The sequence below is a fragment of the Entelurus aequoreus genome, linkage group LG12, assembly GCF_033978785.1.
Source record: "Entelurus aequoreus isolate RoL-2023_Sb linkage group LG12, RoL_Eaeq_v1.1, whole genome shotgun sequence".
NCBI classification, from domain to species: domain Eukaryota; kingdom Metazoa; phylum Chordata; class Actinopteri; order Syngnathiformes; family Syngnathidae; genus Entelurus; species Entelurus aequoreus.
Window position 1 is genome coordinate 64,720,307 of NC_084742.1, and position 17,930 is coordinate 64,738,236.

General features: G+C 39.0%; 1 protein-coding gene across 1 annotated transcript in view; it reads left to right on the top strand.

Annotated features, from left to right (window-relative positions):
* The first annotated feature begins 629 nt into the window (after positions 1–629).
* The window catches only part of rassf3 (Ras association domain family member 3), an 89,263-nt gene continuing 71,962 nt past the window's right edge, over positions 630–17,930 (top strand). The window contains exons 1-2 of the mRNA XM_062066449.1: positions 630–1,340; positions 16,843–16,967. Of these exons, the coding sequence (XP_061922433.1) occupies positions 821–1,340; positions 16,843–16,967 (645 nt within the window). The 5' untranslated portion in view covers positions 630–820. The remainder of the gene's footprint in view (positions 1,341–16,842; positions 16,968–17,930) is intronic.

Consider the following 17,930-nt stretch of genomic DNA (forward strand, 5'->3'; position numbering starts at 1 on the left):
ATGTTGAAATTACGCACTTAAAGAGAATGCAATAAAAGTTTAATTTAAATAATATTTCCGTATCAATTTGTCCAGTGTTTTAAAACTCAGGAGAAATGCACTGAGACTGAGGTTGAAAAATGTTATTAAAATGATTAAATTACGCGCTAAAAGAGGTGGTCAATGAAACTTTAAATTTCCGTAGTGTTTTAAAACTCATCTGAAACTTTGAAACGCATGTCATTTAGAGATGTGAAAACACTGCCCTCCTGTGGTCAAGTTGGGCTACTGCAGGAGAAGTGCACTGCGACGGGGGTTGAAAATGTTGTTAAAATATTGAAATTATGCACTAAAAGAGGTGGTCAATGAAAGTTTAATTTAAAGAATATTGTCGTATCAATGTTTTAAAACTCATCTGAAACTTTGAAAGGCATGTCATTTAGAGACGTGAAAACACTGCCCTCCTGTGGTCAAGTTGGGCTACTGCAGGAGAAGTGAGCTGCGACTGGGGTTGAAAATTTTGTTAAAATGTTGAAATTACGCGCTAAAAGAGGTGGTCAATGAAGCCGAATTGTGACTGCAAGTCGACTAATGAATTCAGGTGTTACTAATAAATAATTAAGGTGAACGCGCGCTGATAAAGAGGTGATTTCCTTGAAAGTAGAATTCTTCCTGCGGGATCCGCCTGCTGTGCTGCCGTCAGTGAAATGAGATCCAACCCGTTCTGGTCCGCGCAGACCGCCTCAACCTGCTCCTCCACGACGACCAGGAAGACTCGCTAGAGGCCCCCGGACGCGATGACGCTTCCCCAACTTTATGCCGCCTTCACCCGGCTGTGAGGATGAAGGTGGTCCACCCCCACCGGGGTCGCAAGCGCGACGCCCCGGCTGACCCTTCACTGCCCGCCGTTCACGTCAGCCAAGCCCCGCTGGCACCGAGCGACGCTCCGGACGAAACGACACCCCCGGCGGGCGCCAGGCTGCGGCTCTCCAAAGCCTCCAAGGGAGGGATGGTGAAGGTGGTGCGGCGGCACGTCTCCCCTCAGCCGCCCAGCCTGGAGAGCCTTGAGGCGGCTTGGAGCGACAGAGCTCAACGGGAAGCTCTGAGGAGTCCAGACCGGAGGAAGCGCCAGGCAGAGGCCGAGGACAGGCCGGGCCAGGAAGAGCACGCTGGGGGCCCGCAGAGGGGCCGGAAGAAGGGGTTCAGACCCCCGGACGTGAGGACCATCTTCAGCCCGGAGGACAAGGACCCCAGGGTGAAGGAGGAGTCTGGGGAGGGCCACAGTTTTGGGCCTGGAGGGGACGGCACCTGGTGTGATGTGTGCTGCAAGTACGTCTTCCACGGGGCTCTCACCTGTGCAGGTGAGTGTTTATTCTATTTTCCTCACTTTTACATTATAAGCTATTGAGTCCCTGAATGCAAAACACAAACATCAATAAAAGCCACATAATGGTCCCCAAGCTAGGATCCCAAGTAAAAAATAAATAAAATAAAAAGATTATTATTATTATTTTTATTATTATTCAGAATCGATTCTAATTTTTTTAAAATCGATTTTTTTTTTTTAAATTTTTTTTTATTAATTTTTTTTATTTTATTTTAATTAATCAATCCAACAAAACAATACACAGCAATACCATAACAATGCAATCCAATTCCAAAACCAAACCCGACCCAGCAACACTCAGAACTGCAATAAACAGAGCAATTGAGAGGAGACACAAACACCACACAGAACAAACCAAAAGTAGTGAAACAAAAATGAATATTATCAACAACAGTATCAATATTAGTTACAATTTCAACATAGCAGTGATTAAAAATCCCTCATTGACATTATCATTAGACATTTAGTTTATGAGATGCGATGCAAGTGTAAGCCACTGTGACACTATTGTTCATTTTTGTATTTTTTTTTTAATTAATGTTTTTAATGATAATATCAATGAGGGATTTTTAATCACTGCTATGTTGAAATTGTTACTAATATTGATACTGTTGTTGATAATATTCATTTTTGTCTCACTACTTTTAGATTGTTCCGTGTCATGTTTGTGTGTCCTCTCAACTGCTCTGTTTATTGCTATTCTGAATGTTGCTGGGTCGGGTTTTGTTTTGAAATTGTATTGCATTATTATGGTATTGTTGTGTATTGTTTTCATTAAAAAAATAAAAAATAAAAAATAAAAAATCGTTTTTAAACCGAGAATCATGTTGAATTGAAAAAAAAATCGATTCTGAATCGAATCGTGACCCCAAGAATCGATTTTGAATCGAATCGTGGGACACCCAAAGATTCCCAGCCCTAATATGTATATATGTATATGTATATACATACATTTATTTATATATATATATATATATATATATATATATATATATATATATATATATATATATATATATATATATATATATATATATATATACAAAGCCCGGCCAAATCTTTTTAACACAATGCGGCCCCCGAGTTAGGGGACCCCTGGTATAGCATGAAATCTTGTGTGGCCTTTATATGTGTTCCTCGTGCTTGTGTGCAGGCTAAGCAGAATTTTATGTTGACCCCCCTCCCATATTATTGTTGTTTATGTGAAACGATTTTTGTAGTTTTAAAAAAAAATTAAAATATAATTTTGATACATATTTCAATAAGTTGTGTTTTTAGTGCGAAATTTTTAATTGAACATAATTAAAACTTGAAGTTGGGAAATTCGCTATTAGATTGTTATCAGCGATGGAGCAGGAAGGGGCTGGGAACAGATTGTATAGTGTAAAATGAGTGTCAATTGTCCACAGGTGTGAGTGTACTCTTAGAGGGTGTGTCCTGTGGTTGCCAGGTGACCATGCGGGGGTGTACCCCGACTCTCACTTTAAAAGTCAGCTGGGTTAGGCTCCAGCTTACTTGTGCTACGCGGCACAGAAAATGGATGGATGGATTCTTATACTTTTTTTCATCAAACGTTATTTTATTGCATGTTTTGCAACAAAACATGGAAATAAATTGTTGAATAAACACGATTAAAACCTCAAATTAAATATGGGGGATTTGATCGGTTTACCAGCCCTGACACTTTGCGACATTGAAGATGCAAGGGAGGATTTGCCATTATGTTCTTACCAGTGATGGAGCAGGAAGGGGCTAAGATACAGTAAATGAATGCTATAAAGCGCCTTGTCATTCATCAATTGACTTTCTACATGCGCTTATTCACGCAATACGAGCCCCCTCACTGCAGGGAGTGCTTGTGTAGGTTTACTCCTAGTACACCCCGAAGCACAGGTGTCAAAGTCAAGGCCCGGGGGCCAGATCTGGCCCGCGACATCATGTTATCTGGCCCGCAAACACCCGGATATGATACGTGCCAATAAAGTACTTCATATTTTATCACTAAATGTAATGGATTTTTTTCCATTTTGACAGAAAAAAATATATGTACTGCTTGAAATTGCAAAAATTTTAAACTCTAATAGCATCCAATATTGCAACAAATATTACAGTACTTTCCAAACATGTTTTTGTCTAAATAAAATCACATAAAAATATTTGACTTTACAGCAAACTACCCATCAAATTAATAAAAATGACAATACATTTTACGTTGTTCTTTACAGCATAAATTGAAAAAAAAAAAAACTACTACTTTATTTTGCGTTAAAATTATGTTGACTGAGCTGCCAGTTGTTCACTGTAAAATCTAGTTTTTAACGGTGTATTACTGTAAATGGAAAGACGGTACATTTGTTTTTACGGTAGAAAAACTGGCAGCTAAGTTGCCAGAATAAGAAAATAACTTGTACTGTTTTTCCATGAAAAATATCATGTTGTAAAAAAAACAATGTCAATTTAACACAAACATTCTGCCAACTAAGCTGCCAGCTTTTTCCGTAAAAAAAAACCCTCCAAAAAACAGTGGTACTGTTTTTATATTTACAAAAAATGTAAATTAAAAATTTACAAAAAAAACACTATATTTTACAGTAACATTTTGTAAATGTAGAGTTTTTACTGTAAAATGGACAGTCTACTTAAAACAATTTATATAATTAATAATTAAATCAAATTCCTACATTATTCACTGTTACAAGTGGCCCTCTGATCATAACTGCCGTGTGGCCCTCAATGAAAACCACTTTGACATCCCTGGCCCCAAAACATCTTATGTTCAGTGTATTGCGTAACTATCCATACGTGTGTGTTAAAGTACACACGTGTGTGTTACAGCGGGGGTCCCCAACCACCGGTCCGGGGACCGGTACCGGTCCGGGAAATCATTTGCTACCAGGGCCGGAGAGAAACATGAAATAATTTTTTTTTTTAATTTTTAATTTTATTTTTATTTTTTTAAAATAATTTATAAAGGACTGCATTTTCTCCAACTTAACCTTGGCCTGTTCCACCAGACCAGGGGTGTCACACTTGTCTTCATTGAGGGCCACACCGCAGTCATGGCTGCCAATAGAGGGCATGAATTTGCCTATGAATTTAAATATTTAAAAAAAAAATGTACGTAAAGAGTAAAAAAAATGTTTACAGAAAAAAACTGGCAGCTTAGTTGCCGGACTTTTACTGTAAAATATATGGTGTTATTTTATAATTGTTATTTTTACAACATATAACTGTAAACAGAAATACAGTACCGCTGTTTAATTTCATTTTGGCAACTCAGCTGCCAGTTTTTTTTACCAAAATAAAATGTGGTACCATAAAATGAGCAACCGTGGATTTAAAAACAAACAAAATGACTGAATTTTACTGTAGAAAAACAAACATTGGTCGTTTTTTTTTCAACTTACAGTAATATGTTGTAAAAAAAAACTCCCTAAATTTTACAGTAAAATCTATCGGTCATTTTTATAGTGTACAATTTGATGGATAACTTGCTTCGAAACCATAAGTTAAGCAGATATTTAAGTATTTATTTGGATTGTGACCATAAAAGTTAGATAATATAATATTTGTTGCAGTATTGGATAGTAGAAGAAAAAAAACCCTAATGCCTTTAGTAAGAAAATAAATAAAGAAAATATAAGGTATTTTATTGACACATATTACAAACCCTTACAGATGTAGCGACCAACTGTAGTTACTGACAGTGGGTTTCTGAAGTGTTCCTGAGCCCATGTGGTGATATCCTTTACACACTGATGTCGCTTGTTGATGCAGTACAGCCTGAGGGATGGAAGGTCACGGGCTTAGCTGCTTACGTGCAGTGATTTCTCCAGATTCTCTGAACCCTTTGATGATATTACGGAGCGTAGATGGTGAAATCCCTAAATTCCTTGCAATAGCTGCTTGAGAAAGGTTGTTCTTAAACTGTTCAACAATTTGCTCAGGCATTTGTTGACAAAGTGGTGACCCTCGCCCCATCCTTGTTTGTGAATGACTGAGCATTTCATGGAATCTACTTTTATACCCAATCATGGCACCCACCTGTTCCCAATTTGCCTGTTCACCTGTGGGATGTTCCAAATAAGTGTTTGATGAGCATTCCTCAACTTTATCAGTATTTATTGCCACCTTTCCCAACTTCTTTGTCACGTGTTGCTGCCATCAAATTCTAAAGTTAATGATTATTTGCACACAAAAAATTTTTTTATCAGTTTGAACATCAAATATGTTGTCTTTGTAGCATATTCAACTGAATATGGATTGAAAAGGATTTGCAAGTCATTGTATTCCGTTTATATTTACATCTAACACAATTTCCCAACTCAAATGGAAACGGGGTTTGTATTTCCAAGCTTTTGCGGGCCATATAAAATGAGGTGGAGGGCCAGATTTGGCCCGCGGGCCTTGAGTTTGACACCTGTGCACTAGACACACCAATGATGGTGGATAAAACTCCTCACAGGAAGTTGCCATTTGTTATAACTTTGTGACAAATGCACATTAATGAACGTATCAAATATAAATGTGAAAGATTGTAGCCAAAGGCTGATTTCCACCAGCATTTCATTGCAAAGAAACAAGCTCAGGGCTCCCACTAATTGTGTTACAGTACACATGTGTGTGTTACAGTACACATGTACTGTATGTGTTACAGTAAGTACACATCAGGGCCGGCCCGTGGCATAGGCCGTATAGGCAAATGCTAAGGGCGCCGTCCATCAGGGGGCGCCACGCCAGTGCCACAAATGTTGGAGGAAAAAAAACAAAAAAACAAACAAACTTGGTACTATTATTTCTAAATACATAAAATAATCCCACGTTAGTTAAAATGCAAAGTAAAGCCTATTTAATAGAAATATTATTTGTTACAACATTACGCCCTCCCCCTCCCCCGGCACGGTGCGCCCCCTCCCTTCCCGTATCATGACTCTTTTTGGACGTCACCACATAAAAAAATCAACACAAGATGTCAAAACGGCCAAAACTGTCAGGTGCCCAGGGAAGAAAAAAGAGAAAAGAAGAGGGGAAACGAGAAAAAGACAGAGGTAGCAGGGAGGTAACGTTAGCCTACATGAAATTATTTGTCTGTTACAGAATGTGATAGTAACCTGGCTTTTTAGCATTAAGCTAATGTTACATGATTCGGCAATTGCTAATCAATAAATAGCTAGTTGTGTTTTAACGTCGGGTTAATATTGTGGAGGGGGCTAAATTGTTATGGAAAATAATAATGTAACGTTAGGTAATTACAGTACTCCCTGGTGTACAGTAATTTGTAAGTCATTCTAGTTAATGCAATATTAAAAAGCACAAATAGAGGACTCTGTAGGATCCCCTTTTTTTGTAATATAGTTGTTAAAGTCATACTGGTTTGATATCTTGTTTTGTGCAGTGCCTTATTTATATTGTATTTTTAATTTATTTTATGCAACTTGTTGACACGTTTTATTTTGTGTTTATGTATGTAAAAAATATTGTATTTCATACATTCATTTTTTATTTTTGTATTGATTTATTTATACATATTTTTTTTAATCTTGTTAACTATTCTGATTGTTAATTTGCTTTCTTTAAGTAAAAAAATAGGTCAAAGACAAAGCTATTCGGTTTCTTGTGAGTATATACACTTCACTGCCGATGTGGGGGGGGCGCCACCTAAAATCTTGCCTAGGGCGCCAGATTGGTTAGGGCCGGGCCTGCTACACGTACAGTACAGGGTGTGTCCTATGACGACCAGCGCTGCAGTAAATAATCATTGATGTCTCAGACGATAACGTGGAAGTTGAAGATGGCCGTGACGCTGTAGGAGGTGACGGAATGTAGTTGGCATGCGGGCCGACCGGCTCGGGTTTGAAACCAGAAGACGAGCGTGTCCGACCACAACAACTCATCCAAGTTGTGTTCACGTTACATAATTGAATACTTCTGAGTTGTTTACACGTGTACTTTTGTACGGCCACACAAGAGTGATTGGTGGCCTTTTGCCAGCCCTATGTTGGGATTAGAGATGTCCGATAATGGCTTTTTTGCCGATATTCCGATATTGTCCAACTCTTAATTACCGATTCCGATATCAACCGATACTGATATATACAGTGGTGGAATTAACTCATTATTATGCCTAATTTTGTTGTGATGGGTCTGGAGGGGTCTCCGACACGCGGGCCAATTGCGGCCCGCGAGACGTTATTTTGCGGCCCCCACCTTATATGAAAGTTTAATGTTACTCCCGATTTTTCCGGGAGACTCCCGAATTTCAGTGCCCCTCCCGAAAATCTCCCGGGGCAACCATTGTCTCGGATTTCTCCCGATTTTCACCCGGACAACATTTTTAAGGGCGTGCCGTGATGGCACTGCCTTTAGCGTCCTCTACAACCTGTCGTCGCGTCCGCTTTTTCACCATACAAACAGCGTACATAATATATGCGGCTTCTGCAGACACACACGTAAGTGACTGCAAGGCATACTTGATCAACAGCCATACAGGTCACACTGAGGGTGGCCGTATAAACAACTTTTAACACTGTTACAAATATGCGCCACACTGTGAACAAACACCAAACAAGAATGACAAACACATTTCGGGAGAACATCCGCACCGTAACACAACATAAACACAACACAACAAATACCCAGAATCCCTTGTAGCCCTAACTCTTCCAGGCTACAATAGACAACCCCGCCCCCCCCCCCCAATCTCCTGAATTCGGAGGTCTCAAGGTTGGCAAGTATGCCCGTGAGTTATATATGAATGGCGCTTGACAGCGTTGTGTGGAATCTACCAATCGCGGTGTGGTATATGGCTCTAGAGGGCCGAACATTGACGTCACTTGCGTGATGCAAGCAGAGAAACGTTTTTGCCGCTTTTCCACTAGACCCGCACAAGCTCTTCCGTCCTTCCTTCCTTCCTATCTCTATCCCCCGCTCCCGGGCAGTCCGGGCGGGGGAGACGAGCAGTCCGGTAGCTTCCGAAGCACTCCGCCGAAAGACCGAACGACAATACAAAAGTGTGGTGCCCTGGACCCCAGTGCTGATACTCCGACAGAGAGTAGCTGGGCGAATCGGACGTGTAACACATTAGTCGTGATGTTAGCCCGTTCGAGGCTAATTGTGCTACCGTAATTGTAAACTCTACAGCAAGCAACTCCCCCCCCCTCCCGTCAGTAATAAACATACTTGCCAACCTTGAGACCTCCAATATCGGGAGGTGGGGGTAGGGTGTGGGGGGGGGGCTTGGTCGGGGGTGGGGGCGTGGTTATTTACAGCTAGAATTCACCAACTCGAGTATTTCATATATATATATATATATATATATATATATATATATATATATATATATATATATATATATATATATATATATATATATATATATGTGTGTGTGTGTGTGTGTGTGTGTGTATGAAATACTTGACTTTCAGTGAATTCTAGCTATATATATATATATATATATATATATATATATATATATATATATATATATATATATATATATATATATATTTTTTTTTTTTATTTACATAGAAAAAAAATATATACTTGAATTTCAGTGTTCCGTTGGCTATCCATTAGATGGCAGTATTGTCCTGCTTAACTTCTCCGTTCATTGGGCAGGCAAGCTGTTTATATTGTGGGAAAGCGGACGTGAGAACAGGCTGTCCCCACTCAGTCTCAGGTCCGCATTGAGCTGGAGGGGGAGTGGCCTCCAGCTCCGGCTGAATACCGGGAGTTTGTCGGGAGAAAATCTCTGCCGGGAGGTTGTCGGGAGAGGCGCTGAATACCGGGATTCTCCCGCTAAAAACGGGAGGGTTGGCAAGTATGGTAATAAAGTCCCTGATAACCTGGACCAATTCAAACCGTTATTTGTTTTTTTTATTGTTTAATTTGCATTGCCTCACACGATGAACACTACATATATATTTTATATGACGCCGTCACTTTTTTGCGCTCGCTATCCCGGTACTTTCCGCCGACCGCCGTGTTGCTGTAGGAAGGAAAAGCGCAACGACACACATTGCGGGAATAACATTATTCTCCGTGCGTAGGCTAAATACAAATATATTCCACAACCCCAAACATGTCTTTTTCAAAGCCTGCAGTGAAGAGAAAGGTTAGTGATGAGCAAAGACAATTCCAGGAAAAGTGGGAAATGCAACATTTCTTTGTTGAGCACAGGGGCACCCCGACGTGTCTTATTTGCACAGAGAAAGTTGCGGTGCACAAGGAAAACAATTTGAAACGTCAAACTGCTTTCTCACGCTGCGTCTTCCGGTGTTGGAATTTTCTGAAGTTGAGTGAGAAATGTGTGTGTGTGTGTGTGTGTGTGTGTGTGTGTGTGTGTGTGTGTGTAGTGTTGAGCCCAAGTGTGACAATGGCTGAACAAACAAGGAAGAAGCAGCTGACCCACAGAAACGGGGGTCGGCTTGTTGAGGGGAGGAGCTGGCGTCACACACACACACACACACACACACACACACACACACACACACACACACGCACGCTGAGGTATCATGGACGGCAGGGTGGAGGACCTCTATCAGGGTTCTGTGTGCGTGCGGCGTGACCATGGGTGTCGTTAAGAACTTTGGCAGAACCCTGCGCAGGTTGTCAGGATTCTTCTACCGTTTTCCCAGCGCGATGATGAAACACTCCGGGCGGGTGGAGGTCAGCTTGTTGTGGAAGAACTCTGGTGAGTCCACAGCGGATTTACATCCTCAGACAAAATGACATTGGAAAAAGCAGCCTGCGGGTTCTTGTGTTTCTATCATTCTTGAGACATATGAAATAACAAGTGCGTGTAAGAAATTGAAATACACACCCCTTGGCCAAAATTAATTTAAAAAAATAAATGTACATAGAGACATACTGTAATAACTAGAAGTAAAAAATTAAGATTAAAAACCAATTACAAACAAAAAATACAAAATAAAATAAATGAACTAAAAGCAGTCTTTTTCTCACAATGTGTCGACTTCTTCCTTATAAAATCGGGAACAATTTCTCATATTCTTTCTGTTTCTGTAATATTGCAATATCTTATTGTAAAATTATTACTTTTTAATGCAAAGTGGTGACATTTGTCATATAAAATTCCGACTTTTATCACAATGTTATCAATTTTGTTGTTGTTCTTGTTTTGAGTAAAATGATGACTTTTGTCATCATTTTGCCAATTTAAAAATTCCGATTCATAGTATAATGTTGGCAACATTTTTCAAGTTTTCTTATAAAATTGTGTCTTTTGTCGACTAAAATTACGACTCTTTTCGTAAAATAGCCAAAATGTTAAGCTTTTCTTGTAAAATTGCGACTGTTATTGAGTAAAAATCCAACTTTTATCATAATATTGCACAAATGTTCAGTTTTTCTTATAACAATTTTGACTTGTGTTGAGTTAAATTACGACTTTTATTATAATACTGCCAAAATTATAAGTTTTTATATTTGCTTAGTATGTATATATTATTAATGTTGTAAATACACTTCTTTATATATCTTTATATTTTCAAATACAACAACGTGTGTGTGTGTGTGTGTGTGTGTGTGTGTGTGTGTGTGTGTGTGTGTGTGTGTGTGTGTGTGTGTGTGTGTGTGTGTGTGTGTGTGTGTGTGTGTGTGTGTGTGTGTGTTCTTGTATTTCTACCCTTCTTGAGACATGAAGAAGGAAAAGTATCTTCCATATGAGGAGGTGTGATACAAGTGATGACATAAATCATGGTCCCAATAACATTGCATCTAATAGACAATGTCTCATTTGCGCCCCTGCTGGTGACATCTATCAAAATGAGGGTGGTCCCAAAAAAGGAGGGATTTTTCAAATTGACTGTGTGTCGCTTTTAAAAGTGCTCCCCCTCTGGTCAACATATGAAATAACAAGTGTGTGTAAAAAATTGAAGTGCTCCCCCTCTGGCCAACATAAGTAAAATAAATATGTATATAGAGACAAACTGTAATAACTTGAAGTAAATAAAAAAAATTAAAAAAATCCAAAATAAATAAATGAACTAAAAGCAGTCTTTTTCTCACAATGTGTCGACTTTTTTCTTATAAAATTGGGAACAATTTCTCATATTCTTTCTGTTTCTGTAATACTGCAATATTTTCTCGTAAAATGATGACTTTTTCATGCCAAATGGTGACTTTTGTCATAAAATTCTGACATTTATCACAATATTGCCAATTTTGTTGTTGTTCTTGTACAATAGTGCCCTTTTTTGAGTAAAATGATGACTTTCATCATAAATTTGGCCAAGTAAAATTCAGATTATTATTATAATATTGCCAAAATTGTAAAGTTTTCTTACAAAATTGTGACTTTTTCAAGTAAAATGACGACTCTTGTCATAAAATTGCCAAAATGTTAAGCTTTTCTTGTAAAATTGCGACTGTTATTGAGTATAAATCCAACTTGTATCATAATATTGCACAAATGTTCAGTTTTTCTTGTAAAATTTTGACTTGCGTTGAGTAAAATGACGACTTTTATTATAATACTGCCAAAATTATACGTTTTTCTTGTGAAATTGTGACCTTTTTCTTGTGAAATTCCAACTCATTTTTCACAACAAGCTTTGTTTATATTTACATAGTATGTATATATTATTAATGTTGTAAATACACTTCTTTATATATCTAGAAAGGCTGGTCCTAAAGAGGTACAGTTGGCATTTTTTTAGGTCCCAAGAAGGTAACAAATACAAGAATGTGTGTGTGTGTGTGTGTGTGTGTGTGTGTGTGTGTGTGCGTGTGTGTGCGTGTGTGTGTGTGTGTGTGTGTGTGTGTGCGTGTGTGTGCGTGTGTGCAGTAAGAGCGGGCCTGTCTAATAGAGGATCTTTGACCGCTGGTTTTGCAGTAGACCCGTAAAAACAGCAGAGCGCTCCTGTCAAGTAGAGGATCTTTGTCTGCTGGTTTTGCAGTTGGTCTGTAAAAATAAAAGAAAGTTCCTGTCAAATATAGGATCTTTGCTGATTTTGCATTTGAGCCAATCGGTTAAATTCTCCTGTTAAAATAGAGGATCTTTTCTGATATTGCAGTTGTTTTTTTGAGAAAGCAAAGCCCTCCTGTTAAATAGAGGATCTTTGACTGCTGTTTTTGCAGTTGGTCGTTAAAGAAAACAGAGCGCGCCTGTCTAATAGAGGATCTTTGACTGCTGTTTCTACAGTTTTTTCATTTAAAAAAGCAAATATTTCCTGTTATGAAGAGGATCTTTGTCTGCTGGTTTTGCAGTTTGTCTGTAAAAATAAAAGAAAGTTCCTGTCAAATAGAGGATCTTTTCTGATATTGCAGTTGGTTCTTTAAAAATGCAAAGCCCTCCTGTCAAATAGAGGATCTTTGATTGCTGTTTTTGCAGTTGGTCATTAAAGAAAACAGAGCGCGCCTGTCTAATAGAGGATCTTTGACTGCTGTTTCTACAGTTTTTTCATTTAAAAAAGCAAATATTTCCTGTCATATAGAGGATCTTTGTCTGCTGGTTTTGCAGTTTGTCTGTAAAAATAAAAGAAAGTTCCTGTCAAATAGAGGATCTTTGCTGATTTTGCGTTTGAGCCAATCGGTTAAATACTCCTGTCAAATAGAGGATCTTTTCTGATATTGCAGTTGGTTTTTTGAGAAAGCAAAGCCCTCCTGTTAAATAGAGGATCTTTGACTGCTGTTTTTGCAGTTGGTCGTTAAAGAAAACAGAGCGCGCCTGTCTAATAGAGGATCTTTGACTGCTGTTTCTAAAGTTTTTTCATTTAAAAAAGCAAATATTTCCTGTCATATAGAGGATCTTTGTCTGCTGGTTTTGCAGTTTGTCTGTAAAAATAAAAGAGGGTTCCTGTCAAATAGAGGATCTTTGCTGATTTTGCATTTGAGCCAATCAGTTAAATTCTCCTGTCAAATAGAGGATCTTTTCTAATATTGCAGTTGGTTCTTTAAAAAAGCAAAGCCCTCCTGTTAAATAGAGGATCTTTGATTGCTGTTTTTGCAGTTGGTCATTAAAGAAAACAGAGCGCACCTGTCTAATAGAGGATCTTTGACTGCTGTTTCTACAGTTTTTTCATTTAAAAAAGCAAATATTTCCTGTTGTATAGAGGATCTTTGTCTGCTGGTTTTGCAGTTTGTCTGTAAAAATAAAAGAGGGTTCCTGTCAAATAGAGGATCTTTGCTGATTTTGCATTTGAGCCAATCGGTTAAATTCTCCTGTCAAATAGAGGATCCTTTCTGATATTGCAGTTGGTTCTTTAAAAAAGCAAAGCCCTCCTGTTAAATAGAGGATCTTTGATTGCTGTTTTTGTAGTTGGTCATTAAAGAAAACAGAGCGCGCCTGTCTAATAGAGGATCTTTGACTGCTGTTTCTACAGTTTTTTCATTTAAAAAAGCAAATATTTCCTGTCATATAGAGGATCTTTGTCTGCTGGTTTTGCAGTTTGTCTGTAAAAATAAAAGAGGGTTCCTGTCAAATAGAGGATCTTTGCTGATTTTGCATTTGAGCAAAACAGTAAATACTCCTGTCAAATAGAGGATCTTTTCTGATATTGCAGTTGGTTCTTTGAGAAAGCAAAGCCCTCCTGTTAAATAGAGGATCTTTGACTGCTGTTTCTACAGTTGGTCATTTAAAAAAGCAAATATTTCCTGTCAAGTAGAGGATCTTTGTCTGCTGGTTTTGCAGTTGGTCTGTAAAAATAAAAGAAAGTTCCTGTCAAATAGAGGATCTTTGCTGATTTTGCATTTGAGCAAAACAGTTAAATACTCCTGTCAAATAGAGGATCTTTTCTGATATTGCAGTTGGTTCTTTGAGAAAGCAAAGCCCTCCTGTTGAATAGAGGATCTTTGACTGCTGTTTTTGCAGTTGGTCGTTAAAGAAAACAGAGCACGCCTGTCTAATAGAGGATCTTTGACTGCTGTTTCTACAGTTTTTTCATTTAAAAAAGCAAATATTTCCTGTTATATAAAGGATCTTTGTCTGCTGGTTTTGCAGTTTGTCTGTAAAAATAAAAGAAAGTTCCTGTAAAATAGAGGATCTTTGCTGATTTTGCATTTGAGCAAAACAGTTAAATAGTCCTGTCAAATAGAGGATCTTTTCTGATATTGCAGTTGGTTCTTTGAGAAAGCAAAGCCCTCCTGTTAAATAGAGGATCTTTGACTGCTGTTTCTACATCCATCCATTTTCTACAGCTTGTCCCTTTCGGGGTCGCGGGGGTGCTGGAGCCTATCTCAGCCGCGGGGTACACCCTGGACAAGTCGCCACCTCACGCAACAAAACAATATTTTCATTTAAAAAGTGCAAAAAATAGAACATTTTTGATCAGGAGTTGAGTCTGGTTGTCATGACAACAGCCGGACTATTTCCCGGCGTGACTCATTGTGACCTCCGACCCCCCCCTCCCAAACACTCACCCCATTAGAAGACTGCTGCTGAAATGTGGAAGGTCGATGACGGTAAACAATCTTTGAAGTCCTGAAGACGTCACACCGACCTGCCACTTCTCGCCAAAACTGGGAAGCGACTGACATTTTTACGGCGGATTTCTAAATAGAGCAGGAGACTCCTGTCGAATAGAGGATCTTTGACTGCTCTTTTTGCAGACGATTCCTAAAAACAGCAGAACGCTCCTATCATGTAGAGGATCTTTGACTGCTAATTTTGCAGCTGGGCCATAAAAACAGCAGCGCACTCCTGTCAAATAGAGGATGGTTGCAGATTTTGTAGTTGGTCCTTAAAAAAACTGAACACTCTAGTAAAATAGAGGATCTTTGACTGCTGTTTTTTTTACAACAGCAAAGCGCTCCTGTCAAACGGAGGATCTTTGACTGTGACGTTTGCAGTTGGTCTGTGAAACAGCAGAGCGATCCTGTCAAATAGAGGATCTTTGACTGCTGTTTCTACAGTTGGTAATTAAAAAAAGCAAATATTTCCCGTCAAATAGAGGATCTTTGCCTGCTGGTTTTGCAGTAGACCCGTAAAAACAGCAGAGCGCTCCTGTCAAGTAGAGGATCTTTGTCTGCTGGTTTTGCAGTTTGTCTGTAAAAATAAAAGAAAGTTCCTGTCAAATATAGGATCTTTGTTGATTTTGCATTTGAGCCAAACAGTTAAATACTCCTGTCAAATAGAGGATCTTTTCTGATATTGCAGTTGTTTTTTTGAGAAAGCAAAGCCCTCCTGTTAAATAGAGGATCTTTGACTGCGGTTTTTGCAGTTGGTCCTTAAAGAGGACAGAGCGCGCCTGTCTAATAGAGGATCTTTGACTGCTGTTTCTACAGTTAGTCATTAAAAAAAGCTAAGATTTTTTTTGTCAAATAGAGGATCTTTGTCTGCTGGTTTTGCAGTAGACCCATAAAAACAGCAGAGCGCTCCTGTCAAATAGAGGATCTTTTTCTGCTGGTTTTGCAGTAGACCCATAAAAACAGCAGAGCACTCCTGTCAAATAGAGGATCTTTTTCTGCTGGTTTTGCAGTAGACCCATAAAAACAGCAGAGCGCTCCTGTCAAATAGAGGATCTTTTTCTGCTGGTTTTGCAGAAGACCCATAAAAACAGCAACTGTTTAGTCAAATAGAGGATCTTTGACTGCTGTGTCTGCATTTGGTCATTAAAAATAGCAAGTAGCTCTTGTCAAATAGAGGACATTTGCTGATTGTGCAGTTGGTCTTAAACACGTGTGGCTCCCGTCAAATAAAGGATCTTTGACTGCTTCTGTAAAAACACAGGGCGCTCTTGCAAAATAGAGAATCTTTGACTGCTGTTTTTATAGTTGAGCTTTATACACAGCAGAGCGCTTATGCTGTTTTTGCACATGGTCCGATAAATCAGCAGAGCACTCCTGTCATGTAGAGGATCTTTGACCGCTGTTTTTCAGTTGGTCCATAACAGCAGAGGGCTCCTGTCATATAGAGGATCTTTTCTTACCATCAGTCTTTAATCCTTGTGAAAGTGTCTCCCCGAATATTTTAATTGAATTGCGGTGTCCCAAAGCCTGGAGTGTGACCTCTGACCTTTTTGAGTCGAGCTGACATTGATTGGTGCGGATTTTCAGAATAAGAGACAATTAGCGTTCTTAGCCTCTTTGTTTCACATCACATTTAAGTATCGGTGGCTGCGGGGACGCCGGAACCTGCGCCTCACTTCCTCTCGGGATCAGACTGGTCCACGTAGGCGGACCATCATAACATAACAAGACCCGTCAGCCGGGCCAGAAAGCCTGACTCAGCCAAACTGCAAAATGGACGACTCAGCACAGTGGCTGTGTGTGTGTGTGTGTGTGTGTGTGTGTGTGTGTGTGTGTGTGTGTGTGTGTGTGTGTGCGCGTGTGTGTGTGTGTGTGTGTGGGCACAGAGGGACATTTACCCAAATGGACAAGGGAGGAAGAGGATGGATGAAGGTGGGAAGATGGGCGGGGCCCTGTGCAACATTAGACAGGTGTTCTACCCAGGTAGCATGACGTCCATCCCAGAGGTCAGAGGTGACACATCTGACCAGTTTGTGTGGTGTTGGCAGGATGCAAGTACGCGTGTCACAGCGCCTGTCGAGACCGAGTGTCGCTGGACTGTCAGCCTGCGGCGTCACCTGTCAGCCAGGACCAGCTCAACAACAACCACGACGTCAGCAACACGCCGCCACACGTGAGTTTGTTATTTTTATTTGATTTAGCTCGTGTACAAAAGGCCGGACAAGTTTGGGGACATGATTGCATTCTATTGAATTGTTTCAAAACTTTTGACTGGTACTGTAAGTTTCCCGTCGTTGATTTGTGGGCTTGTTTACTGTAGTTGGTGTGGTACTCATTGTCTCCACCAGAGGGAGCCACATAGACACGATGCATCCAGCCAGTTTGACACACTGGAGCATGTCTGAGAGACAAATGTGTCAATTCTCCTGGCGAGATTGTTTGCTTCATAAACATGAGGGGGAAATAAAACCAACAAAGCATTTTAGTACACATGAAAAAAAAGACTTATTTTTCTCCTATTCTTAAAATGTTGGACCCCTGCTGTGTGTGTGTCACTGTCCAAGAATGACTCTAGTTACATATTCAAAAAAATAATAATAATAAAAAATCAAATAGGAATCGTAACAAATACGAATCGCGATTCATTTGAATTTTTAAAAAAAATGTTTACACCGTAGTAATTGTATACGTGTAACAGTACATATGTGTAACCTAATTATATATGTGTAACATAATATATGTGTAACCTAATTATATATGTGTAACATAATATATGTGTAACAGTACATATGTGTAACATAATATATGTGTAACATTACATATGTCTAACATAATATATGTGTAACAGTACATATGTGCAACATAATATATGCATAACAGTACATATGTGTAACATAATATATGTGTAACAGTACATATGTGTAACAGTACATATGTGTAACATAATATATGTGTAACAGTACTTATGTGTAACATAATATATGTGTAACAGTACTTATGTGTAACAGTACATATGTGTAACCTAATTATATGTGTAACAGTACATATGTCTAACATAATATATGTGTAACAGTGCATACGTGTAACATAATATTTGTGTAACAGTACATATGTGTAACAGTACATATGTCTAACA